Raw genomic sequence first — 26,636 nt, 5'->3', positions numbered from 1 at the left:
TTTTCGAACAATATTAATTAACTTCAAAATAAAATATAAAGCATCTTGTTACGTTATCAGTAGAAGTGCAATTAGGCCAGTCAGAACGACACAGATAAACCTCCAACCACCGAAGCTCGGCTTCTTAGCACAGGTTTGTTGGTTTTTTGTTTTGTTTTGTTGTGTTTTCCTCCCTCCCTCCTCCCCGCCCCACCCCCGTAGGAGCATTTATCCCCTTCCTGATACCCCGAAAAGAACTTCAGGAATCCTACGGATTGATTAGTTCGTTTGACCTAGAGTTTCTGCAGTTTGAATAAACTTCAAGAAACACACGCAGCTAATATAGAGTCCATTTTATTCAGAGCACCGCTTTTCACAACAGAGCTCTCAAAAGCAATGCATTTTGATTCAGCAGAAAAATACATCTTTCTCACCTTTTTTTCCTTTTTCCTCCGTTCTTTTTTTGTTTTGTTTTGTTTTTTCCTCCCTTCCTCTTTTTGGTAGAATATCTCATTTGTTGAACGGCTGTACCTGGACTTTTCCAGCCGTGAGTCAGAAACAAAAACGCACCCGATCATAGGAAAGCTCTTCCGTTTCCAGTTTTGTTTTATTCGTAAGTGTGCTGGGACACATCTCCCTGTTGTATTTTGGCATACAGAAATATTTCTGAGAGAAATCAAAGGTAACAGAGCAAAGTCACAACCAAGGAGAACGCTCAGCAAACATCCATGGACAGTGGGATAAATCAGTGAGACATTTGAGAATCTACACGTGGCTGCAGTTTGTAACTTTTTTCTTATGCATGAAAGAAAATATTTACAACAACCTTCCTTTTTTTTTCTCTCAAGACAAGAAGGAGACGAGAATGTTGTGTTTCCGGTGAAAACAGGCAGGCAGTAAACCGTGAGATCACACCATCCACGAAAGATCTACCAGAAGCTACGTCTATTGAGTGCTCCGTTTCAAATGCATAGAATGTTTGCGCCGCCAACAACGATACCTTCAAATAAATAAATAATAAGTGATACTAGTGAGATCTAATCACGGCCCTTTCTGTGCCTCTCGGGTCACGCGTGATTTCAGTCTTATGAAATGACGGGTGTTTTGTGGCGCTTTTTTTCTTGTTTTTTCCTCTTTTCAGAAATTTCTTGTTCCTGAAGGATGGCAAATAATAATTACAATCAACAAAACACGAGACCCAGTAAGTATCTTGGGCGCCAAGCTGGCATCTTACCTAAACACCTTTAATCGTCTCTGACTTGATTTTTTTTCCCCCCATCCGCGGTTCACCACGTACCTTAGTTATTTTGAGAAAAGGACGGACGTGGTCTTCCCCCCGCCCCCCCCCCCCTTCAGTTCAGGAGACTGATAGTGCAAACAATCATCATCATCATCATCACAGGGGGAAAAAAACCGTTTCCTCTACCCAGTTTTTATTACCGACAATAACGATAAAAAAGAAACTCGATTGTTTTTGTTTTTTTTTTTCCAACCCCGCAGAAACCAGCCGCCGCTTCAAAGATCGCCTGTTTGGGAGGGATGATTCGTTAGGTGTCTCGGTGCGACCTGGAAATCCGCTAAGTGGAACCGAGACGGGAACTTTGAAGACGACAACACGCTCTGAAACCTCTGGGGCAAATGGGCAGGCAAGGAACTAGGGGAGCAGAAGGCCCTTGGTGCCTCCGCGGCAAAGAAGGGGTCAGCGCGTCTGGCCCTGTCCTCCCTCTACCGTGAACGGTTGCAGCGGGTATCTTCCACCAGCTAGAAAAAATAGATATTTTTAAGCAAACCACACCCACGAAAGAAACCAGGGTAGGGCGACGATGAGGTAACTTTCGCTTCGAGGGACGTACTGGGACGAGGGTCCCGTTTCCTTGCCGGGAGGGCGTGAAAGGACCGGCTCGAGGGGAAGACGCGTTGGGAGAGAGTAGAATCTCGCGGAGGGCGGGGGGGGGAGGCAAACTTCCATCCCGTCTCCTCCGCCAGCCTCCCCCGCCCCGCCTTCCCACGACTCAGAGAAAAGATCCTTCGCAAAGTCTCATGGAAAAAAAAAGGAAAAGAAAAAAGGAGGAATCAATCCACACCGCCGAAAATGGGAGAAGGGGGCGGGTGAGGGGAGCCGGGGGGGAAAAGTCAAATCCACACTCAATTAGCCCGGCCACCGTGAATTCACCTTCCGGGCTCGTCTCCCTTTGGGAATCGTTGACTGGGTTCTTTGGGGGGTGGGATGGGGGTGGGATGGGGGAGTAAGGGGGTAGGGGGCCGGGGGGCGGGGAGGGGCGTGGTAGGAGGAGGGGAGCTGAAGGGGAACTGCAGAGGGCGGATCCCCAGGGTGAAAGGTCCCAAAGCCCGTTCGTGACTTTTTATGCTTGCGTTTCTCTTTATTTGACAGTTGGGTTTGGGTTTTTTTTTTCTTTTTTCCCGGTGGGGCGGCTGGGTTGAGGTTGGTCTTTTTTTTTTGTTGTTGTCCACGGCTCCAAGGTGCCCGGGATGTTTGGCCAAATGTCTAGGGCGAGTCCTTTTCCGTCCGTCTCCCCTCTCTCGCCCCCAACTGCCCCCTCCCCGCCCCCGCCGTCCCCACTTGCGGCTGATCCGCGCACCCTCGGAAACCCCCCGCCCCCAACCCCGGTGGGAGAAGATAAGGGGGTGGGGGGGGGGTCGTCTAGAGAAAGGACCCAAAAAAAAAGAGGAGCCCCAAGGGACGGAGGAGCCCCAAGGGACGGAGGAGCCTCAGGGGACGGAGGAGCCTCAGGGGCCGGAGGAGCCCCAAGGGACGGAGGAGGCCCCAAGGGACGGGGGAGCCCCAAGGGACGGAGGACCGACCCCCTCCCCTCTCCCCCCCACGGGGACCCCCTTGTCCCTCCCCCCCCCCAGCAGGTCCACCCCCCCTTCCCCGTGTCCTCCCCCTTCCCCCGAGCCACGACCGGATCCCTCTTCCCTCCCTCCCTCCCTCCCTTCCTCCCTCCCTCCCTCCCTCCCTTCCCGACCCCCCATCCCCACCGACCCCCGACCCCAGGACCTCCCTCCCCCCCCCCCCCTCCGCCGTCCCTCCCCCCCGCCCCGGGGCCCCCCACCCCTCCCCCCGTCTCCCGGCTCAGTAGGTGGCGGAGAACTTCATCCGTTTCTGCTTCTGTCTCTGGTTGCAAAACCACACCCGCACCACGTTCTTTTTGAGGTCCAGTTTCTCGGCGATGGCGGCGATCTTCTCGGAGGAGGGGCGCGGCTGGACGGCGAAGTAGGCCTCGAGGGAGCGCTTCTCCGGCGCCGCGATGGAAGTCCGCTTGCGCTTCTTCTCGGCGCCGCTGAAGAGGTCGGGCTTGGCCAGCTTGTCGCGCTGGGCGCCCTCGGCCTCCTCCAGCCAGGCCTGCAGGATGGGCTTGAGGGCGATCATGTTGTTGTGGCTGAGGGTCAGGGACTCGAAGCGGCAGATGGTGCTCTGGCTGAGCGAGCCCACGCCGGGGATCTTCAGGCTGGCCAGCGCCGAGCCCACGTCGGCCTGGGTCACCCCCAGCTTGATGCGCCGCTGCTTGAACCGCTCGGCGAAGGCCTCCAGCTCCCGCGGGTCCGTGTCCGAGTCGCACAGCGAGGCCAGGCCGGCCGCCTGCCCCGCCGCCGCCGCCGCCGCCGCCGCCGCCGACACGGCCGCCGACACGGCCGCCGCCTGGCCCGCCGACACGGCCGCCGCCGCCGCCGCCGACACGGCCGCCGCCGACACGGCCGCCCCGTGGTGCGCCGCCGCCGCCGCCGCCACCAGCCCCGGGTGCGACAGGCCCGACGGCATGTTCATCGCCGCCGCCGCCGCCGCCGCCGCCGCCGCCGCCGGGTGCGACAGGGGGCCCAGCCCGTGCAGGTGCCCGGGCCCGGGGCCGTGGCCGTGCGGGGGGCCGGGGCCGTGGCCGGGGCCGTGGCCGGGGCCGTGACCGGGCCCGGGGCCGTGGCCGTGCGGGGGACCGTGCCCCGGCCCGCCCAGGGGGCCGGGCCCGGGGCCGGGGCCGGGGCCGGGCCCGGGGCCGGGGCCGGGGCCGGGGCCCGGGCCGCCGCCGCCGCCGCCCCCCCAGGACCGGCCCCGCCGCCGTCGTGGCCGCCGGGCCCGCCCGCCCCTGCGCCTCCGCCGCCGCCTCCGCCGGCGCCTCCGCCGGGTCCGGCCCCGGCTCCGGCTCCGCCGCCGCCCCCCCCAGGACCGGCCCCGCCCCCCAGGGCCAGCGGCGGGGAGCCCAGGTGGTCCAGCAGGTCGGCCGGCTCCAGCGGCTGGTGGTGGTGGTGGTGGTGGTGGTGGTGGTGGTGGGCCAGCGGCACCGTGGACGTGGACGAGCAGGGCACGCTGTTCATGGTGTGGTAGGTGGCGTCCGGCTTGAAGGGGTGGCTCTTGCCCTGGGACACCGCCATGTCCACCGCCGCCAGCGCCTCGGCCCGCGCCAGCAGCGTCTCGTCCAGGCTGGCGAAGATGTTGCTCTGCAGCTGCAAGCCACATAAACCAAACCAACCGAAACCAAAGGCGGGAACACGGGGACGGACGGGACGGGACGGGACGGGACGGGACGGGACGGGAAGGGACGGGACGGGACGGGACGGGACGGGACGGGACGGGACGGGACGGGACGGGACGGGGAGAGGACGGGGGAGGACGGGGGAGGACGGCGGAGGACGGGGGAGGACGGCGGAGGACGGCGGAGGACGGGGGGGGGGGGGGAGCCGCACCCCCAAAAAAACCAAAAACAACCCCCACCCCCACCCCCCGAAAACAACCCAACCGAAAACCAAAAGCAAAGGCCGCACGGAAACCGAAGGACCAACCGAAGCGACGGCGGGCAACGAGAGGGGAAAGGGGGCCGGGGGGCCCGCGGGCGGCATCGCCGAAAAGTAGCAGGGGGCCGGCCGGCCGGCCGGGAGAGGAAAGGGCACGGGGAGCAAAAGTAAAACACCGCCAAAGGAGGCAAAGGAAAAGGAAGCGGGCGGGAGGGCCGGGAACGGGAACGGGACCGGGCCGGGGTTCCCAAAGATAACGGAAAGGTGGGCGAGGCGGGGGGTGGGGGCGGGGGCGGGTGAGGGGAGAAGGTCACGGAAAACGACAAATAAAGGGCCAAAAGAAAGGGCCACGGGGCCAGGGGAGGGAGGGAAGGGGAGGGGGAGAGACAGAAGGAAAGGGGGGAAAAGAAGAAGAAGAAGAAGAAGAAGAAGAAGAAGAAGAGATGGACATGAAAGTCTCAGCTGAGGGAACCGTCCAACACCAGAGCAAGCTACAGAAACATCCCTTTCCGAGGCCCAGGCAGACAAATTAATAACAGGGGGCGGGTGGAGTCGGGGGCTCGTGGCGAACGCCGCTTTGAGAAAAAGATCACAGGCGCTCAGATGATGGAGCAGGGGAGGACATGAAAAAAACATTAAGAGCCGCTTGTCGAAAGGTGCCTCGCAGCGGTTTTTTTTATTAACGCGCTCACACGCACACAGACACACACAGACACACGCTCGCACGCCTCCCTACAAGCACACGCCCGCACACACAGACACAGAGTCGGACGGACGGACGGACGGACGGACAGACACAGACTCATCCGCACAGGCAACACACCGGACAGCGCGCCCGAAAGTGAGAGACGGAAAGAGAGACCCGGGAAGGGGCTGCAGCGGTTAGCGGAGGAGGAGGCGGCGGCGGCGGCGGAGGAGGCGGAGGTGGAGGCGGAGGAGGAGGAGGAGGAGGAGGAGGAGGAGGCGGCGGCGGCGGCGGCGGCGGCAGAAGCCGAGGGTCCCTTACCGGTGGAGTTGGCAGGCAGGCTCTCCTTATTGCTTCCGAGCTGGAGTGCAGGGAGGGGTACTTGTGCTCAGGTAGGGTGGGATGCATGGCAAAGTGAGGCTGCTTGCTGTTCATGGACATCATCTTGAAGGCTTTGCATGTAAATCCAAACGCACTCCTAAAGGAAGGGGAAGGTCCCGGCGATGCTCTCCTCGGGGCGAGGCAGCAGCTGCTCCTGCTGGTGGGGGGGCAGTGGGGGCGGCTGTGGCTGCTGCTGTGGCTGCTGCTGTGGCTGCTGCTGTGGCTGCTGCTGTGGCTGCTATTGCTGCTGCTATTGCTGCCGCGGCTGCTGCTGGTGCTGCTGCTGCGGCCGCCGCTGCGAGTCGGAGCTCCCTATGACCACACAGTGTGCCTCCCTCCAGCCTCTCCGTCCCACTTATCTGTCTGCTCTATCCTAGGTCTGGGATGAGATGCGCTCTCCTTACACCTGAGCCCCACATCTCGTGGCTGGAGCCAGGGAATCTCTCGCGAGAGCTTGTTGCTCCACCGCTTTGATAGACATCAGCTGTCACACACACACACACACACGCACTCACACGCACACTCGCCCACTCCCTCCCTCCCTCTCCCTCCCTGTGCCTTGTTGCATCTCCTTGCGCGCTTGCTCGTCTAACGGGTGCCGAAGCGTGGCTGCCGCTCTTATAATGACCACCAGGAAGGGCAGTGCAGGTGTCGCACCTGTAGCTGCAGGGCATGCGCACAACACACCTCACCTTTCCCCCACAGATACCCCCCCACCCCTTGCCCCCTCCCCACCCCTTCCCCCCTCCCCCCCCCCCACCACGAAAGCTCAGACACGTCGGGGGAGACCAGCTAGATGCTACATCAATGTAGGTATCGTTTTACACCATCGGCGCAACAGATGCATGCTCACATTTCCGCGTGTTATGTCTAGTCATGAATAGAGATGCACACATCGGTGCCCGGGAGGAGATCTGCGTGGGCTACAATGCGTAGAGGCTGCCTTTCGATGGTAAAACATGCCCGCGCCTTTCCCTGTCTTTGAAATAACAACGCCCAAGTGCAGAGAGCGATGTCTCCTCCACGCGAAACTTGTTACTTTTAAGAATTATAAATAGGCTCCTTGAGAATAATCATAGTGACAGGCGTTTGTTTGAAGTAGTCAGGCCCTATTGATTTCCATAGAATTTAATTTCCTCCACATACTTCGGTTGAGAATATTATGGTGTCAGGCACCGCTAGTGACAGCCACTTAGGAGCCACAACGACTGTGTGCCTTTGGACTCGGGAGAAAAGCCCTTGAGAGGAAATTGGACGTTTCCCTTATAATTTGCTTCCTTTACCCGTGTACAGACCCACGTTTCAAACGACCTCGGTGTGATCCGCAGCAGACAATCAATCAAAAGGAAAGAACTTGACAGGGTTCATTTTCGAGTCCCCTTCTCCCTCCACTTTCTTCTTCTTCTTCTTTTCTTTTTGAATAGGAAATTCCAAAAAGTGCGTTCAGCCCTGGCAAAACGAGAGCGCAAGGTGGCGGTGACCTTTTACCTCCCCTCCAGAGGTTTGCCCCGACCGTCTATTCTCCTTATGCTTCACTTTTTTGTTTTTGTTTTTTTCCTTTTAAGAGAAAGTTACGGGCCGGCAACGCTCACCCTACTGCTTGAGAACCGTTTGGAAAGGAGCAAGGCAGGCCCTGGCCTTGTCCTTTTTATTTTCCTTCTGTTTTTACGAGAAAACTAAAGACGACGAAAAAAAGTCTTTCGACGAGTCCATCTGAGCATTTGTAGCTTACGTGATAGGCGGATCAACTGTGTCCCCGGAGAGCCGATGCGGAAACTAGAGTCCCTGGGGGACGCAAACGCTTTCCCGGGTGATAATAACTCAGATATTATCACATCTGCGTCACAGAGGCTCAAGAAAGCACTAGATCAGGAGCCAGGATGTTTATGAGAGGCAGTCATCTGATAATGAATCTCCTGATGTCCCTTCTAAAATAATAGTGAAATTGCTCTCTCTCTCTCTCTCTCACTCTCCTTCGCTCTCCCTCTCCCTCTCCTTCTCTGCCATATGCCTTTCTATTCCTCTCCAAATACTTGTGATCGGAGTGAGCTTTCTCCCTCATCTTTGCACACACACATAGACACCTGTTCTCGGCAACACGCATTCACTCACACGCGCAAATCTCAAGAAATGCCCACATTTGTCATCCTGTGTCTTCTCCTCTGCTCTCCCTCCAGCCCGCGCGGGAAGGGAGAAGGATGTTCAATTAGTCGTGCGAGAGGGAGCCCGGTCTCCATCCATTACGGTTCCCCCTGGGATCGATGAATGCAACTTTATCTCGGCGGGGCATGCACTAGAGAGGAACATTTGTGGCTTGGAGTCAGGCTGGGGGAAATGAGGGCATGGAATTCACCAAATCTTCCCTGACACGGTGACTGCGGAGCTGTCGGTTTCATCCTATGCTGGCATCCTTTGAAACCTCCCGTCTGGAGAAAGGACACTTGAAAGGGGTATGCTAAGGAGAAATGAGCAAAACGTTTGGAAAGCGGCAGATTAGGACCTCCGTTCCGCCGTCGACGGAAGCCAATCAGCACGGCAGGCCGAGGGTGGTATGGAGCCTAGGAAAAGGTTTGGCGTCTGAAGACAGAGAACCAGAGCGACAGAAACTTCTGGGAGCTGAGGTGAATTAAGACTCAGAAAAGTATTTAGGTCTGGAGCTTGAGAAAAGGAGTTCAGCCAGCCAGTCCGGCCCCTGGAAAAATACGTCCATTCACTCCTGGTGAGGGGGAGGAGGGGGGGGGCAACTCTGGGACAAGTCAGTAGGAAGATGGGAGAAAGGGAGGCGAAAGTTGTTGGGACTGAAAAGGACACGAGATGGCTTACCATCCGTGCCCTTTCCCTCCTCTCCCTTCTTCCCTTTGGTTTAGGCAACCGCACAAACGGAATGCCCTTATGGGTCTCGATCAAGCTGGTGGCTCCATCTGGCTCTGGCTCTGTCGAATGCTAAACAGGTTATTTGGAGAGGAGAGGCGGAAGGAAGAGGAAGACGGGGTCAGGAACTTCTTTTCCCTTCTCGGCCCTCGGTCTTGGAAGTCATGAATTGACACCCTGGGCAGTTGAGGCAGGCCTTGGGAGTGACCAGACGGACCCAGGGGCTAATTCCTGACGTCCCTTTCTCGGGAGCCTGTCTGGGGAGGAAGGAAACAGACGAGGAGTGAGAGGGGGAAGCTGGAAAGGATATTAGGCCCGAGGATGGTAAGGATCTGTTCTTCCCCCTGTGAAACGGCCATGGACCAGTGGTCTAGGGGCCACTGGCCACGCGTGTAATGCGCGAGGTCCTGGTTTGCCAATAAATCCAGGTTCCTAGCCCTGGCTCTATCAAGAAGGGGAACTGAAGTTCACCAGCTATTGGTTTCTGAGGAATTTCTGCCTCAAATAGGCGGTGAATTTATCAGATGGAACAGAGACACGCTTCATGAATTCATTTTCTCCCCCCTCAGCGGGTCAAGCTCCACGTTCCCTCTCTCTCAGCTCCTCTCCCGTTGAGAAAAATGATCGGTTTAGGGTGGGAAGGAGAGATGGAAAGTTTTGAAGCGTCATCTTGTCCTGGCTCTCCTATCTCACCCCCATCAGGCGCCTAGCCAATCTCTCTCACCCTCTCGTACTTCTTCTCTAACTTGCTACCCCCTTTCCCCTCATCTTTCTCTCTCTCTCTCTTTCCTTCCTCCATCTCTCCCTCTCTCTTCGTCTTTGCCCCATCCAGGAGAAGCATTAGGATCTCTGACGTCACAAATATCCTAGGATCGGCGAACGGGAAAGGACCTCCAGAGGTCATCTGGTCTATTCTCCTGCCTCCCTCCAGGTAAAGGCCGAAATCGATGACCGCCTTTATAACTTTATAAGCGCTCCAAGAAATGGGAACCTCAGAAAAACTTTCGGACTCCGCGGCCAAGGGTCTTCAGCACCCACTTCCCCGGACAGATCCCCGGTGCTGCCGATCGCGACGGGGCAGAAACGGCAAGGAAAAAAAAAACCCAAACCAAAAAAACTCCCCCCAAAACCTGGGGAGGACTGAAGACCCTGCCACTCTTCCTCTGTCCTGCACTGGCGGCAGAATCGCCGCCCGCTCTCTTTTCCGAAAGTATTTCCTCCCTGGGGCTTTCCCATGCTGTTCAGAGACCCCCCAGCCCAGGGCTCCAACTGAACGCGCAGTCAAAACCACCTCGCGAATTCCCGCACCCTGCGCGACGTCGGCCAAAAGTAAAAGAGGCAACCGGAAAATGAAGTTAAGAGGCTGGTTGTCTAGGGAAGTTTATTATTTATTTTTTGCTTTTCTAGAACTCTGTGCCAGGTATAACCGTAGCTGATGGTCCCTGCCTTCGTGTCGTTTAGAACAGGATGGAGGTGCTTTTGTCTCAGCTCAGTTTCTTTTCTCAGATGATTAGACACTTTCCTGTTCTGTGGAAACAGGAGGGCTAGGGAGATGTTGGGGGTTTGGTGGTGGTGGTCGGGGGGGAGGCTGAGGAGGTTGCTTTTTTGCCTCCTGTGGTGGATTATTCCATGGCTTTTCTATCCCCAACTTGACTCAAGCTGACCCTCCCCTCTGGCGCATTTTTTAAAGCCACTTCAAAACTCGCCGGTCATCTTTTTCTGCCGGGCCACGTTTCATTGCCTGGAGGAGTCAGTCTGCCAAGCAGGAAATCCGATGCTCTGAGGGTCTTGTTCATTAGGGAAGCTCCTGGACTCTAACTCTCTTCTGTCTCCACGACTCCAGAAAGAGAAGGATGAGATGGGCTACAATAAGACGCCCTCTTTCCCGCTAGTTTGGGTCTGTTTCAGATTTCAGCTGCCTATTTCCCTACTGGACTTTACCTGCCTGTCACCAGCAACACGCTCTAATCCCAAAGCATAAGGATTTATTTGTTATTGTAACCCATTGCATTTGATTTCCTTTTTTAAGGTTCCCCAAAGACGAATACATTACAGATTAGAATATTAAATACTAACACCTCATACCAGACTTTGCCACACGCAGACAAAAAAAGAAAGGAGCGATTTGGGGATTCGTCTGGAATCTATAGGAATAAGCCGCTATTGTTTTCTTCTCCAGTTGCCATTTTATTCAAAAACAACTTTTAGTGCTGTTTTCCCTACCCCAGTCACTCTAAATATTATTAAAAGTTCTGCCACAAGAAATGTACAGCATATGTGTTAGCCGGTAGAGTTTACTAACAGCCAATATCACCTACATGGGGGTGGGGGAGAGGGAGAGAAAGAGAGAGACAGAGACAGAGATAGAGAAATGGACAGAGGCCCAGAGTGTATTTTCACGTGTATCTTTAATACACACAAATACCTCTCGATATCTATTCTGACTGCAGATAACAAAACCAACTTACCTCCTGAAAGCCCTATGGGTGAATGAGCAAAAACTATTTCCATGTCTTAATGAGGACTTTCCTGACATCAGCAAAGGCCTGCTCATTACCGATGAACACGCTGCTATAATTGCTTTTTCAGCCAAAGTGGAGGATGCTGTCATATTAAAAATTGAAATCCTTGATTGTGATTTAGGTCCCACGATTTTCCAGCCATTCTCCTCCTCCTCCTCCCCCTCCCCGCGACCCCACTTTTTCCAGCGCCCATTCCCCCCACCCCAGCCTCCACCTTCGAAGAAGGAGGAGCGAAGAGGCTGGAAGAGCGACTTGCTATGCCCGAGGGAAAGGGAAAAGCCTTTTGCGATCCCGGACATCTTTTTTCTTTCTTTCTCTCTCCCCTTTCCCAAAAGTCCATGGATCCCGGAGAGATTCCAACCGACTGGGTCAAGGTGTGAGCTCTTTGCTACTAGCTCAACATCCAGGCCAAGCCTGAGGGGTTTCTCTTGGGATTATCTCCCCACCTCGTCCCACTGTGCTCGGTCAAACCCTCTCCCCAAGAAAGCAGCGAGCCAGAGACGGGGCAGGAGAAGTCCCCGAGAGAGTGGGGCGAGCAGCGAGCGAAGTGGGCTATCTTCCTTCTCCAGCGAGCGCCAGTCCTCCCCTCCTCCCCTCCCGCACAAATCAAAGCGCGTTCGGAGGGGCTGGGAAATAGTCGCCTTGTCATGTAACACATTGCCCTGATTTATTATAAAATTTTAACGAAATCATGCATATTTTAACAGCCTTTAATCACTGCATGAAAATTTAATTCACGGACTGTAGCGCGTTTAAATAAATGAAGTGTTAATTCATTAGGATTAATTAATTTGTTAAAGGATTGTGTGCAAGGTTAAGGTGGAAGGAAAACTCGGTGAGTTTCGCGTCTTAATCACCAGGTTGGGTTAACAGTTAAAAGCATTAAAATAAAACAGCTCAGAGGGGGGTTTCTGCGGGAGGAGACTGGGGAGAGAGAATCGTTCCTGGGATGGGGTGAAAACCCAGCTGGGAAGAGAGGGACAAAGTTTTCCTTCCCCGGTGGAGACGAAGATGGTGGGTCTGGGGGACAGTGCAGGGAGAGGGGAGGTAGAGACAGAAGCCAGGGGGAGAGATAATGGGGGGCGGGGGGAGGTAAAGGGGGGAGGAAGAAGGGGAGAGGGGAGAAGAGGGGAGGAGGGCAGGAGGAGGAGGCTGTAGAGGGGAAAAAAAGGAAGGAGGAAGGGGGAAAGGAGTCAGTGTCTTCAGGGATAGGTCAAGCTGCCCAGTCCGGGGAGTATCTCCACCCACTCGAGTAAAGGACCCTCTCAGTCTAGGGTGGCGCCTACAGGGTTCACTACATCATTTTATTCATTCCCCTCCCTCTCCCAGCCTCACAGCACTTAAGTACCTATCTGTAATTTATTTATTGATATTCTTGTCTGTCTCCCCCTCTAGACTGCAAGGTCCTTGTGGGCAGGGACTGTGTCTGTAGTTATATTGTCCTCTCCCAAGCATTTAGTACAGTGCTCTGACTGTAAGGTTGCCTGACATCCTCCACGAACCATCTCTCACCTGCTGCTTGAGGGTGCCGGGGATTTGCCCGGGCCCAGTCAGAGCTGCGGGAAGCCACCCGCTCACTGACCAGGCTGCACCAATTTTCGGCGACAAGGCCTTCACCCTGGAGGACAGGGGAGATTTTCAGCCAGAACCCTTCCTGCCCTTTACTCTTCCACTCCAAAGGATCCCTTTTGCTCCAGAACTGTCTTCTCGTCCTCCAGTTGAGTATTCACCCCAGCCGGGACTGTCAGACAGGATAGGTCATGACCTTTGGTGGGTAAGCAGGAGGAAGAGAGCTCTGTCCAGGCTGGGAAAGAGGCACTTTGGTTGCCAGAGCAGGGAGAGGGGCAGGAGTACCCTCCATCTGCATCTTCCCCAACTTAAAGCTCGAGTCTCCCACCACGTGGCTGGGACTTCCAGAGGGAACATTGGAGATGTGGGATAGGAAGCTCGGAAGCTGCCAGATGCACTTTTGACATGGTTTGGGGACGAAGATGAAGCAGGAGAGAGAGAAGGTGGAGAGGGAGAGAGAGAGAAGGAAGAGGAGGGAGGAAGAGGGACGAGAGGAGGAAGGAAGAGGGAAGAGAGGAGGGAGGAAGGAAGAGGGAGGAAGGAAGAGGAGGAAGGAAGAGGAGGGAGAGGAGGCAGAAAGAAGAGGAGGAAGGAAGAGGAAAGGGAGAGGAGGAGAAGAAGGAGGGGAGGGGAAGGACAAAGAGAGAGGAGGGAGGGAGAGAAAGCGAGAGAGAGCACAAAAAGGAGAGCGATTCTGCAAGGTCCAGATAATTCTAGTCTCCTGGGTCAGAGCAGGATTCCGAGAAGCAGGCATCAAGGCTTCCAGTGTCTTTGAGATCACTGACTAAAAGGCACTCTATCTGCCAAGTATTATTAAATGATAGAGTTTCAGCATAACGGAAGAAGGATGAGTTGAAGAATTCACAGGAGAGGTAGAGAGCCCAGCCCTTCAGGTGAGGGTTCGAGATCCCTTGGAGTCTGAACAGCAGAGGTATATATCCCTAGAGCTACCCCAACAACAAATTCATTTAGACCTAGGAGTGCTTGGGTCTTTCAAAGGCCTCAGAAGAAGAGTTAAATGTCTTGTGGTGCTATAGTATATCAGATACCACAACAGGAGCTGCAGTCGCACCTCAGTAGCTATTTAAGTGTCTTAGGGTAATTACTACTTTATTCAACTGTAAAACTACGAAATCTCTAGACTGTAAGCTCCTTGTGGGCAGGGAATGTGTCTACCAACTCTTATGCCGTATTCTCCCAAGCACTTAGTACAGTGCTCTGCACACAGTAAGCACTCAATAAATACCACTAATTGAAATCTCTGGGGTTTTTTTCCTTCACTGCAAAGGTAGCCCGCTACTGAATGTTAATATAGTTTAAACCTAAAACCAAGTTTTTCCATCACCTTTTCTCGTGTTCACTTCTGTGTTGTAGACTCCCTTAATCCTTCTAAAACATCCACTTTCTTTAAGGTACGCTTAGACTCCCTTAATCCTTCTAAAACATCCACTTTCTTTAAGGTACGCTCTCCCAGAATCATGCAAATAGCGGACAATATACTGGTACGCTTGCTAAAGTGAATGATGGTACTACGAAAACAGCTTGAAGTTACAGTTTCAACAAACTAGTTTTCATTAAGGGATATGGCACTCAGAAATGTTGCTGACCAAAAGTTAGACTGTACCCAACCTAATTAACTTGTCTCCACGGGAAGCAGTGTGGCTCAGTGGAAAGAGCCCGAGCTTGGGAGTCAAAGGTCATGGGTTCGAATCCCGGCTCCACCACTTGTCAGCTGTGTGACTGTGGGCAAGTCACTTAACTTCTCTGGGCCTAAGTTCCCTCATCTGTAAAATGGGGATTAACTGTGAGCCTCACGTGGGACAACTTGATTACCCTGTATCTACCTCAGGGCTTAGAACAGTGCTCTGCCCATAGTAAGCACTTAACAAATACCAGCATTATTATTACCCCAGCACTTAGAACAAGTGCTTGACAAATAGTAAGCACTTAACAAATACCATAATAGTAGTGTGTAACTTGGGGGAGACCCAAGAAAATAAAGGGAGTGCTTACCTGTGAAGTTTTGAAAAGAATGAGGAAACGGCTTCAGTGAATCGCTGGGACTGGTCAAAGGTCTAGTGTCTTCTGTGACATGTTTACGAGTGTGAATATGAGTGAACAAGTTTGGTCTTTGAAAGGGAGGAATTCATATAACAGGAGGTATAATCGGAGTAGACCAAGCCAACAAGTTCAAAGGACTTCCCTGGCCCCTACTTGAAGTGAAATTTCTAAACCCTCATTTCCTCTTCTCCCATTCATTCTTTTCTGTTCCACTCTTTCACTTGGATTTATACCCTTTATTCACCCCCTCAGCACTTATGTACATATCCATAATTTAACAATATAAATCTCTCTCTCCCCTTCTAGACTCTAAGCTCTTTGTGGGCAGGGAAGGTGTTTACCGAGTCTGTAATTTTGTACTCTCCCAAGTGCTTACTACAGTGCTTTGCACAAAGTAAGCGTTCAATGAATATGATTGATTGATTCTTTTTAATCAAAAGGAGCCGCTGGCTGTGGTAAAAATGAGCACTAACAACTCCTCTGGTGACAGTTTCCTTTATCTGATTGAGAGTTGCAAAATTGTCTATCATTTTATTGAACTCTTGTTGACAAGTACCTTGGTCCCAAATCTTTGGTTCTAAAGAAGATTGTGTTTATTGTCAAATTCAAATCAAATGTTTTGTTCTGGAGTTTCAGGAGGAAAGCAGCAGAGGCAGCCATCTTCGTTGAAAACAAAAACACTCAGCAATTTCGAAATGTAATAATGGCATTTAATCAGCATATATGAGCCAACATTTGGGAGAGATATCTATGTTAACTGGATGGAATTATTTACTTATATTTATATTAATGTCTGTCTCTCCCTCTAGACTGGAAGCTTGTTGCGGGCTGGGAACGTGTCTACCAAACGCTTTGTTCAGGGCTCTGCACACAGGAAGTGCTCCATAAATACCATGATAAAGATGATGATCAGACACAACTTTACCTCCCATGGAGCTCACGACAAATAATTTTCTAACTAAAGCTAGAGTTCAATGAAGCCTTCGGTGCACCAAAATTACTTGCCAGCTACTGAAGGGGAAAGTAGGAAAATTTGATGCAACCAAATCTCTCATTATTAGGGCAAATATTTATTGATGTTAGAAAATGGCCTTCAGAAAAGTCTAGGACTTCTCTTGTGCCTTACCTAATACATGTGGTTAAAAAAATCTTTTCTTTTAAAAGTCTCCTATGTCCGAAAAGGCATTGTAAACCTGACCTGCTTAAGAAAAATGCTCAAATAAAATCAATGCTGATTTAAAAATAGATCTTGGGAAATATCCTCTCTATCCATTTTATCCATTATACAATCGTTTAAACATTTGCCTGTTTCATAAGCCGATAAAAAAGCCAAATCCTAGTATGGAGATCGCTCCTTGATTTAAGGAAGCCATCAGTAAAAATGAGAAGTAGGATATTAAATCATGCTCCGAGTAGATTGTTCGCCCACATTGTGAATTACGCTGTTCTAATTAAACTAATATTTGTGGGAGTGCACGTTTCAGAGGATGAAAATAGTTTCAAAAGACATAAAAACCTTAGATGGTGGAGAGAGGTGAGAGGACGTGTTTCAGCCCATTTAAAGGCTCTCAAGCCCCCATTTCTGGCAAGGCACTGAGAACCCTCCACTTTTGGCTCTTAAGGAGGAGAAACAGCGTGGACTCATGGATAGAGCAAGGGCCTGAGAGTCAGAAGGACCTGGGTTCTAATCCTGACTCTGCTCCTGACTGCTCTGTGACCTTGGGCAAGTCACTTCACTTCTCTGTACCTCAATTACTTCAACTGAAAAATGGGGATTAAGACGGTGAACCCCAAGTTGGTCATGGCCTGTGCCCAACCTGATTAGCTAGCATCTACGGCAGTGCCTGGCTGATGGTAAGTGCTTAGCAAATACCATAAAAAAAAAAATTGTAGTGTACAGTGGTCGTCCAGCTCCAGTGAAACTGGGGCTTCCCATCAGACCCTGTTCCTGGGGTTGACAAATTAACTTGGTGAATCAGGATCAGTAAAATTTCTTCTCAACCTTTAGAAGGGCTTAGACAACCACGGGCCTGGGAGTTAGAAGGACCTGGGTTCTAACCCCAGTTCCACCACTTGTCTGCTGTGTGACCTTGGGCAAATCACTTAGCTTCTCTGTGTCTCGGTTCCTTCATCTGTAAAATGGGGATTAAGACTGTGAGCCTGCTGTGGGAAAGGGACTGTGTCCAACCTACTCGGCTTGTATCTAACCCAGCGTTTAGTACAGTGCCTGGTATGTAGTAAGCGCTCATCAGATACCATAAAAAAAAAGAATGCTGCAAAGGCTTTGGTAGCAGTTATGGTTGTAGGGCTCTGAGGCTGGAGGTTTCAGTCATATTCTGTTCTCACTGTTTTCGAAAAACCCGGCTCTGCCAATTTCTTGCTTTATGACCTTAACTTCTCAATAGCTCACTTCTCCTGTTCTCCCTCCTACTTCGATCGGAAACCCCATGAGGGCTGTGCCCAACCAGATTAGTTTGTATCCAGCGCAGTGCCTGGCACACAGTAAGTGCTTAACAAATACCATTAAAAAAAAAAAAATTAGGGACTGTGTCCAACCTAATTCACTTGTTCTACCCAAGTGCTTAAAACAGTATTTGAAAGATAGTAGCGCTTCACAGATACCATTAAAAAAAAATAAATGTGAGCTCCTTGGGGACCAGTGATGCTAATTCTCATTGTGCATTTCTTCCCCAGTGTTCTGCACACAGTGGGCTCTTAATAGATGCTGCTCCTGCTGCTACTAATACTACTATTATTAGTATCACTACTAATGATAATCACTACTAATCGCTCCAACTCCACATTTACAAAATAAAGTCTTGTTTTTGGTCAAGAATTAAAAGCTATTCCATTTAAACATTAACAGAAATAGATTAACGAAGTCGAAATATACCCTGGGACAATTTCAGAACGTTCCAGTAAGTTTCCACCAGTGTCATCGGAACTGAAAAGATAATTATACTTCTCCTCCTGGGCCTAGTGCTCATTTGTTTTGAGACTCAACCTAAGAGTCAGTCATCGATAAGAGCTGTGGGAAAGGGGGTCTTCAAATGAACTTTTTTTTTGAATTTGATGCCAACATCTTGTTTTGAGGAATCAAAAAACACCTAGGACTGCAAGATTTTCCAAAACAGGAGAGAAATTAAAACATATTTCTTTGGTCTTTCCAATCGATTTGGAAATTCTAAAAATCCAAGCTTCCCCGTATTACTGTGCCGATTTAATCTTTGTGACAGCATCAAGGACTACTGTGCTTATGACATCCTTTATTCAATTCACATAGAAAAAACATGCTGTATTAATGTAAAACAGTACAGTATTAATGTAAAATGTTCAGTGCACATTAGGTAAACAAGTCATTAGCATACAAACCCATTTTTAAAGGCCTGCACAGGCCCACTGAACATGTTAGGAATAACAACGCTTTTCAGAGCTTAAATTAAAAATTGTGCTTAGCTCTTCCCCAACCCTCCCTCAAAAACAGAGAACATCCTGCCCTAAATAAGAGACACTCTACCATCTAACTGAAACTTAACTTTTGTTAATCACAGAACACAGCATGATCTAAAATGTCACCATGCACATGAACTATGGCCTCAGGAAAGAACAGTGCCATGCAAGCAAGGAAAACAGCCCCTTATAGGTAGCACAATTCTGGGAACAGGACTGATGTGTGGAGAATGTATGGTACACTCTACCCCAGATGGATGAAACTATCATTTCCTCCTCTTATCAGATGCTGAATTCTAGGCTCTGCACGACCAGAAGGGGTAGTGGGCCTGACACAAAATAACCTTTTTCAAATCAAACACGAGGCGGTTTCTTCCCCGCATCTGGGCTGTGCCCACCCTGGCTAAAAGGAAAAGACAACGTAAAGGAAACTACACAGAAATGCAGCCTTCAGTTCGATGCTGTTTCACCAGTTTGGAATCCCGCCAAGGGCATGGAGGGAGTAAGCCATTCTCCCCAAGCCGGAAAACCACCAGGAAAACGAAGTGCTGTATAGCCAGTGGAGACACAGCCATTATAAAGACGCCCTTTAAAGACAAAAGACAGGGAATTGACAATGTCCAAGTCAAACTATCGCTGCTCCCAAATGCCAACGGCTCCTCAAACTTTCCAAACGAAGAACTGAAGCATTCAATTACTCATCTTCCCAGACACACAGAATTTAAAAAAAAATTCCTAGCAAAACCCCACAACTCACAGAGGACTGATTTACAGGTGGGTAAGAAAGGCGTGGGACAAAAGACTCGTTTGAATCCTTGTCCCCTCTTACTCGGTCAATGGGAACCAAATCTCAGGAAAAAAAAAACACACACCGCTTGGAAACTCCCATTTTCATTTTATGGGACGAGGGCAAACCCCCTCAGTTAAAGGGTACAGAGTCAGTTTTTAGTAGCTTTTGATGGGCTGGCACTGGAAAGGCTGTTCTGGATTTTTCTTTTGGCTGACTGATTCACACTCTTACTCCTCTTCTCGGGGATAAAGGAAGCAGCCCAAGGAGACTGCAGGGGATTATGAAGACTATGCAACTCCGAGGACACCTTTAAAAAGGACGACCCCAACTTCTGATCTTCAAATAACCGTGGCGAGTTGCTGAGTAAAAAGCCCTGGGAAAACTCCCGCTGAAACAAACAGTTCTGGGGCTTGAATTCACTCGTTCCCGAATTGGGAGCCCCAAACAGGGGGAAGTTCTCATTGACCTCCTGGTCGGTAGGAGACAGGATGAAAAAAGAGGCCGGTTTCCACTCACTCTTACTTCCCGACTGATCATTCAGTAGGGAACATCGGACGACACCCGATTTGGTTCTCTCTTCCAGCTTCTTATCCACTTCCTCCAGGAATTCACTACACTGAGCCGCTTTGGTCGGCGTATCCAAGTCCACGGACTTAAAACTGTTGTTGTAGGGGCTCTTGCTGTTGTCAGACTCGGACATCATGGAGTCCAGCTCGGAAATCTTATCCAGGTAAGCGGCATCCATCGACGCTTCACTGGATGTTCTCGTGCGATTGATCTCAAAAGAGCGGATGGAATGTAACCTTTTCGAGAGGCAAGAGCTTGTCTTCTCGTTGGCTTTCATAGCTAGTTCCCCCGGGGGATTCGCTCCTGGATCCGGCTCTGAACTTTCAAAATCTAAGCTTGGGGAGTAGTTGGTCGGGCAACAATCCCAAAACACCGACTTTTCAGGATTGAAGCACTCTGACTTCCTCCCATTTTCCCCGCTGCTTGACCCCAGTTCGGGGGGATCTTTGACACAGTCGCCAGGGGGTCCACAGAAATCATCGAACACCAGCTTCCTCAGATGGTTTGCGTGTTTCCTTATGCCCTCGGCTTTCACCAGGGAACCCTCCTGGTTGTCTGGGGTGTTCAGCTGAAGACAGCTGAGGGACAGAGAGGGAGTAGAAGGAGCTGGAAGATCATAGAGTTCTTCATCTTTGTAGGATGCCCCATCATCGGATTTGTTGCCCCACTGTCTTTCCAAGCAAGACTCGATCCTGGGGTCGGCAACACCCGCTGGTTGTCCTTCACGGTCCGGGAAGAGTTCTTTGCTTTTATCGCAGTTCGGCTCGGCCTCGTTTGAGCTCTCTGGGCTCGTCAGGCTGACACAAACTCCACTCCCCTCCGACTGGCCGCTCCCCACAGCTTGGGCCGGGGGTGGAGGACTCTGGCTGGAAGGCACAGGCAGCTCCCCTAGGGTTTCTCCCGGGCTTCCCGGGGCCGCAGCAGCTTCCTTACTGCCCTCGTCGCCGGTGCCTCCCATAGGGGGCGCTCTTTGGCTAATGGAGCTGGAGCTTTCCATCTCCTCACTGGGGTTTTTCAGCTGTAAGACTTGAGATTCTAGTTCCTCGATATATTTATCGCTGCGCTCCAGAGCTTTCTTGAGGCGACTCGTTTCGCGTTCATACTGTTCCACTTTAGACTGAAGGGCAGCAACCGTAAACCTGCCAAACCTGCAACAAATGTAAGCACAGTTAATTCTCCCAAACAGGGTCTCTCATTCGCTTTTTTCGTTCCCTTTACGATTAAAAGTATGAAAAATTCTACTCTTTCAGTTCTGCATGGGCACTTCTAGAGTCTGGAACACAAGCGCCCAGCAAAATGATCAAGACATAGCCAACAGACGATCACTCTCCCCACCTTCAAAGCTTTACTGAAGGCCCATCTCCTCCAAGAGGCCTTCCCCGACTAGGCCCTCATTTCCTCTTCTTCCACTCTCTCCTGCCTGGCCCTTGCAGTTGGATTTGAAATCTTTAGTCACCTCCCCCTCAGCCGAACAGCACTTACGTACGCATCTGTAATTAATGTATATTCATGTCTGTCTCCCCCTCTAGATTGTAAGCTCGTTGTGGCAGGGAACATGCCTATCAACTCTGTTATAGCGTACTCTCCCAAGCACTTAGTACAATGGTCTGTACACAGTAAACACTCAAGAAATATGATCGATCGATTGATAATAATCAATATCAATCATAATCATAATCATTTGCATCTATTCAGTAATGGTGGTGAACCGATAACCATATCGTCTGCCAATCAAAATCAGGTCGCTGGTCTCAATAATGCAGAAATTATATGAAGATCACCCATGCAAGCTCTAACAATTCATCTCACTCATGCATCCTCTAAAACAATGGCAGAGATTTATGATAACATTTGAACAGTGGTCCACATGTTGAAATATTTACATTCAATCATTTTCCTACTGCATAGCAGTGTTTTACAAGGCCTTTCTTTCGCAATGTCACCTTGTCAGATATAAAATGCCAAAATGAAATTCAGAACTCTCTATCGGTTGGTCCTTGGAAGGGTGGTTTTAAATACTTACCTTACCCCTTTCAATTACAACCATCTTCTATGTACAGCTTTTACCTTGTGTTGATAAGCACTGTGCCCTAACACATTTCAGAGCTCATCATCATCATCATCTCAAAATTTTTGGCATTTCACTATGGTGAGAGATGTCAGTCTTTTTTTTCCTCCCAACTTTTGAAATGTGGAATCCGGCTTTATGGTTCAGAGTCATTACCCATAAACACATTTTCACACTATGCCTAGGAATGTGCTGAGAGTTCCTAGCTCAATTTTGATCACTCTTCTACCCTCCCCTCAGGGCTGGTAATGGAGTCAACTGTCTGCTTTAGTTCAACCTGTCCGTGGACAAGGAGGCATAAACAAACCCCAAATCCTGTTGGCAGGTGACCGTTCTTGGGCTCAAACAGACCAGATTCTTGAATTCTTACAAAATCGCTGCTCCTTTTTGCTCTTTATCAGTTGCTCATATTTACTGAGCACTTACTGTGTGCAGAGCACTGTACTAAGCACTTGGGAAAGTACACTATAACAATAAACATACACACTCACTTCCCCCAATGAGCTTACAGTCTAGGAGGAGAGACAGACATTAGTACGAGTAAATAAATTACAGATACGTACATAAGTGCTGTGGGGCTGGGAGGGGGTATGAATAAAGGGAGCAACTCAGGGAGATGCAGAGGAGAGTGGGAGAAGACCAAAGGAAGACTTAGTCAGGGAAGGCCTCTTGGAGGAGATAATTCTTTGTAGAATACATATGACCTCAATCAATCAACCAACCTAAAGTAGCGGAGTACTGTCGTTAGAGCTTGGGAGAGGACGACAGAGTGAGTAGTCATGCTTTCAATCTAGCTTTCAATCTAGCAGAAGGTGCTCGCCATCCAGTCGATAGTTGACTTTCTCTGCAGGAGTGATGCTTGCCCTCCTTAGGAGGGATTCAAAGGGATTCAAAGCCACCGTTTTTGGGTGTCAGGCTCCTGGGAGTCTTTGATACTAAGTCCACCTCCCCCTCTTCATATTAATTCAAGTGGTGTCAGATCACAAGAGATGACTTCCTCTCTCCAGATCTCTCTGGTCTCGCTGAGCTTATTGATGATGTTTTCCTGCACACAGTAAGCACTGATTGATTGATTGATTCTCCTTAAATAATAATTGTGGTATTTGTTAAGCATTTACTATGTGCCAGGCCCTATACTAAGCGCTGCAAAAAAAATTAAACTTCCCTGGCCAGGAATTGAACCCGGGCCACGGTGGTGAGAGTGCTGAATCCTTACAACTTTGTACTTCCTCCTGCTTCTGCAGTATTTGAAAACCTGAAATACTGTCACTCCCAAAGATAAAGACCGTAAGCCCACTGCGGGCAGGGAAAGTGACTGTTTATTGCTCTTCCAAATGCTTAGTACAGTGCTCTGCAAACAGTAAGCGCGCAATAAATACAATCAAATGAATGAATGAATATCTCCATCTTCTTCCTCTGATGAAGCCTGATTTAGCAATCAATCCATCAATCAATTATTGAGTTCTTACTATGTGCAGTTCATCATACTAATGAGCTTACAGTTTGGAGAAGGGGCCAGGCATTAATATAAGTTATAGATATGTTCATAAGTACTGTGGGACTGAAGGTGGGGTGAATATCAAGTGCTTAAAGGATTCAGTTCCGAATGCCCAGATGACTCAGAAGGGAGAGGGAACTGGGGAAAGGAAAGCTTAATCGGCAAAGGCCTCTTGGCGATGTGACCTTAATCAGGCTTTGAAGGTGAGGAGAGTGGTGGTCTAGAGTATATGAAGGGGTGGGAAACTCCAGGCCTCTCTCCAGATCTCAGACCAGTCGCTGTGCAGAAACATTTTTCTGAAAAGGACGTGAGAAAGGGGGTTGGAGGTGAGACAGAGGCTGCAAACTGGTGCTGAAGGAGCAAAGCTTGTGGGCTGGGCTATAGTAGGAGATCAGTGAGGCAAGGTAGGAGGGGGGTCAAGGTGATTGCTTTAAAGCCAATGATAAGAAGTTTGCAGTGAACGAAATTCCTCCATCCCTCCTACTGGGCAAGGTACTGAGGTACTATGCTCTGCACACAGTAAGTACTCAATAAATACCACTGATTGATTGTATAGGGCTCTTCCAGTAGCAATTCATCAGGACCTAAGAAGACACATCTAGGCTACTTTCCCATGAAAGGAAGTGACCTACACAAAAGTCTATTCAGTAAGTTACAAGAGAGTAGTGTGGGACTTTGGGTCAAGAGATAAAGTCAGTTAGATGGCATGTTTCAATTAAATCAATATGTGCTACGGTTTATTTTTTCCAATTTTAAAACTAGTTAATTTTGAAAAGCCAAGTCTGAATCATTGAGCAAAATAAGTTCCTTTGGAACACGCGGCAAACAGAAAAAAAGTCCCCCAACAGATATTCTAACTCAGACTTCACAGTTACAAGACACACACACACACACACACACACACACACACACACATACCTGAGCAAGTTTTAAATGGAAGAACTATGTAATATATTTATTTAATGCAACAACATTAGTGACAACTTCAAATTTGCTTACCAAGAGAAAGCTATGTATTCTCCAGTGAAATTAGTATAGCAAGTGTCCTCAGGTGAAAAATAAAACTGGTCAAAACCAAGTGGCACTAATACGGAATATGTCAACTGCTGTAGAGGGATGCATTTGGGACCGTCAGAGCTAGGAAATATTACACCAACTACAAGTAAGTGTGTTATTCTCACTGGAAGAGCTTAGCAGTTCTCGCTGGCTTCTCAGTCAGTCAGCAGAGATGCTTAGGCAATTTTAGGGTCTGCAGAAACTGGAATGTTTGAAATAATGTCCGAAAGGCCTTTTAACAATTGATTATTTTATTTTTATTGTATCATTGTTATTGTGTTTATGTCCTTATTATGTGTTCTAAGCGCTGGGGTGGATATAAGTTAATGAGGTTGGACATAGTCCGTGTCCCACATGGAGCTCACATTCTAAGTTGGAGAAGGAACCGGAATTGAACCCCCATTTTACAGCTGAGGAAACTGTAGCACAGAGAAGTTAAGCGACTTGGCCCAGCAAGCAACTGGCATAGCCTGGATCAGAACCCAGATCCTCTGACTACCAGGCCCGTGCTCCTTCCAGGAGGCCATACTGCCATGCTTACTAGGAGAGGCTATATTCCTAATTTGACGGATTTCATTTTGGCTGGAGCAAATATTGATTCAAACAACAGAATTTAAAGATCTACAAAATCAAATGCAGGGACCTTGATGGGCTTTGAAGGTACAAGCAACAACCCTTTTTACCAATTTGGCTAAATTACTTGCAGAGGCATCACTTTCAGGTTCACTGAGATCAAAGAAGCAGCGTGGCCTTGTGGAAAGAGCACGGGTCTGGGAGTCAGAGCACCTGGATTCTAATCCCGACTCATTTATTTGTCTGCTGTATCATCTTGGGCAAGTCACTTAACCTCTCTGTGCCTCAGTTACCTCATCTGGAAAATGGGGATTAAGACTTTGAGCCCCATATGGACATGGGCTGTGTCCAACCTGATTATCTTGAATCTACCTCAACACTTAGTACAGTGCCTGGAACATAGTAAGTGCTTAATAAATACCTTTTTTTTTTTAAAGGAAATTATTTCAAAAGGAACTAAAATCCTAATGAGCAGGTATGTAACATTTCTGAGATATTAAAAGCTAATTTTTGTCAGGAAGGTTGATTTTATAAGTAATCTGCCACTTGTCTGCTGTGTGACCAAGCAGTGTGACCTTGTGGAAAGACGAGGGGTCTGGGAGTCAGAGGATGGGGATTCTAACCCTGCCTCTGCCACTCGCCTGCTGTGTGACCTTGGACAAGTGACTTCACTTCTGTGTGCCTCTGTTTCCTCATACTTGCTCTCTCTCTTACTTAGACTGTGCGCCCCATATGGGACAAGGACTGTGTTTCACCTGATTATCTTGTACCTACCACTGCACTTACTAAACTGCTTCTTTTTATGGTATTAAGTGCTTTGTGCCAAGCACTGTATTAAGCACTGGGGTAGCTGCACTCAAATCAGGTTGGACATAGTCCATGTCCCACATGGGGATCACAGACTTAATCCTCAATTTACAGACGAAGTAACTGAGGCACAGAGAGGTTAAGTGACTTGCCCCAGGTCACAGAGCAGACAGGCGGAAGCTGGGATTAGAAGCCAGGTCCTTCTGACTCCCAGGCCCATGCTCTAGCCATTAGGCAACACTGCTTCTCACTGCTTAGTACAGTGCTCTGCACACAGTAAGTGATTCACAAATACAAAGTTATTGTTAAACCCAGATTTGTGTAAAACTCAATGTCTCCTTGCTTCTGCCTTTTAACGCATTCTTGTACCTTCTAAAAAGAGAATTCTTCCCATACCCAAAATGAGAGTGGATAGAGACAGAGAGTGAGACACTAAATTTTTAGACACAACACTGAATGTAAGATCCTACTCCTATAAGGGATCATTGTTATGAGAAGTAAAACACCAAGGAATGTTTTCACCTTGTTTTATATTCCCCTCTTTGAATTTCATCATTGTTATCATCAACATCAAGGTATTTATTGATTCCCTATTGAATTATATATACATATCAAAACAAGTAAACAGGCACTAATGTAAATAGAGTTGGAGATATGTACATATATACACAAGTGCTGTGGGGTGGGGAAGGGGGCAGAGCAAAATGAGCAAGTTGGGGCGATGGGTGGGTGGGGGGGAGCTGAGGAAACGGGGGGTTTAGTCTGGGAAAGGAGGGGCTTAGTCTGCAGATCTAGGAGGCGGGAGGTCGTGGCAGAGGAGGCTCAAGTGTTTCCAAATCATTCACCCCTTAATTCAGATCTGGGAAATAGCATGGTTTAGCGGAGTACAGGTCTGGGAGTCAGAAGGAACTGGGTTCTAATTCTGGATCTGTCACTTGTCTTCTGTGTCACCTTGGGCAAGAATCACTTCGGCGTGCCTCAGTTCCCTCATCTGGAAGATGGGGATTAAGACC

General features: G+C 49.7%; 2 protein-coding genes across 2 annotated transcripts in view; both read right to left on the bottom strand.

Moving 5' to 3' along the window:
* Window positions 1-3,069: 3,069 nt before the first annotated feature.
* Window positions 3,070-5,964, bottom strand: POU4F1 (POU class 4 homeobox 1). The gene is made up of 3 exons (XM_029074045.2): window positions 5,732-5,964; window positions 4,029-4,437; window positions 3,070-3,903 (listed from the first exon to the last, which is right to left on the bottom strand). The coding sequence occupies exons 1-3, from the start codon at window positions 5,852-5,854 to the stop codon at window positions 3,074-3,076; spliced, it is 1,362 nt and encodes a 453-aa protein (XP_028929878.1). The 5' UTR covers window positions 5,855-5,964; the 3' UTR covers window positions 3,070-3,073.
* Window positions 5,965-18,060: 12,096 nt separating this feature from the next.
* OBI1 (ORC ubiquitin ligase 1) overlaps window positions 18,061-26,636 on the bottom strand; it is a 42,757-nt gene continuing 34,181 nt past the window's right edge. Inside the window, exon 6 of the mRNA XM_029073941.2 lies at window positions 18,061-20,769. Coding sequence (XP_028929774.1) covers window positions 19,203-20,769 — 1,567 coding nt within the window. The 3' untranslated portion in view covers window positions 18,061-19,202. The remainder of the gene's footprint in view (window positions 20,770-26,636) is intronic.

The sequence above is a fragment of the Ornithorhynchus anatinus genome, chromosome 10 (genome assembly GCF_004115215.2).
Source record: "Ornithorhynchus anatinus isolate Pmale09 chromosome 10, mOrnAna1.pri.v4, whole genome shotgun sequence".
In the NCBI taxonomy this organism is placed as follows: Eukaryota; Metazoa; Chordata; class Mammalia; order Monotremata; family Ornithorhynchidae; genus Ornithorhynchus; species Ornithorhynchus anatinus.
This window is presented reverse-complemented; position numbering and strand designations above follow the sequence as displayed.

Excerpts from the sequence above, each read along its gene's own strand:
- POU4F1 (XM_029074045.2), bottom strand. The coding sequence starts at position 5,854 with ATGATGTCCATGAACAGCAAGCAGCCTCACTTTGCCATGCATCCCACC. Across the intron at positions 4,438-5,731 it reads CCTGCCTGCCAACTCCACCG|CTGCAGAGCAACATCTTCGC; the intron begins GTAAGGGACCCT and ends TGTGGCTTGCAG. Across the intron at positions 3,904-4,028 it reads CGGGGCCGGTCCTGGGGGGG|CCGGTCACGGCCCCGGCCAC; the intron begins CGGCGGCGGCGG and ends ACGGCCCCGGGC.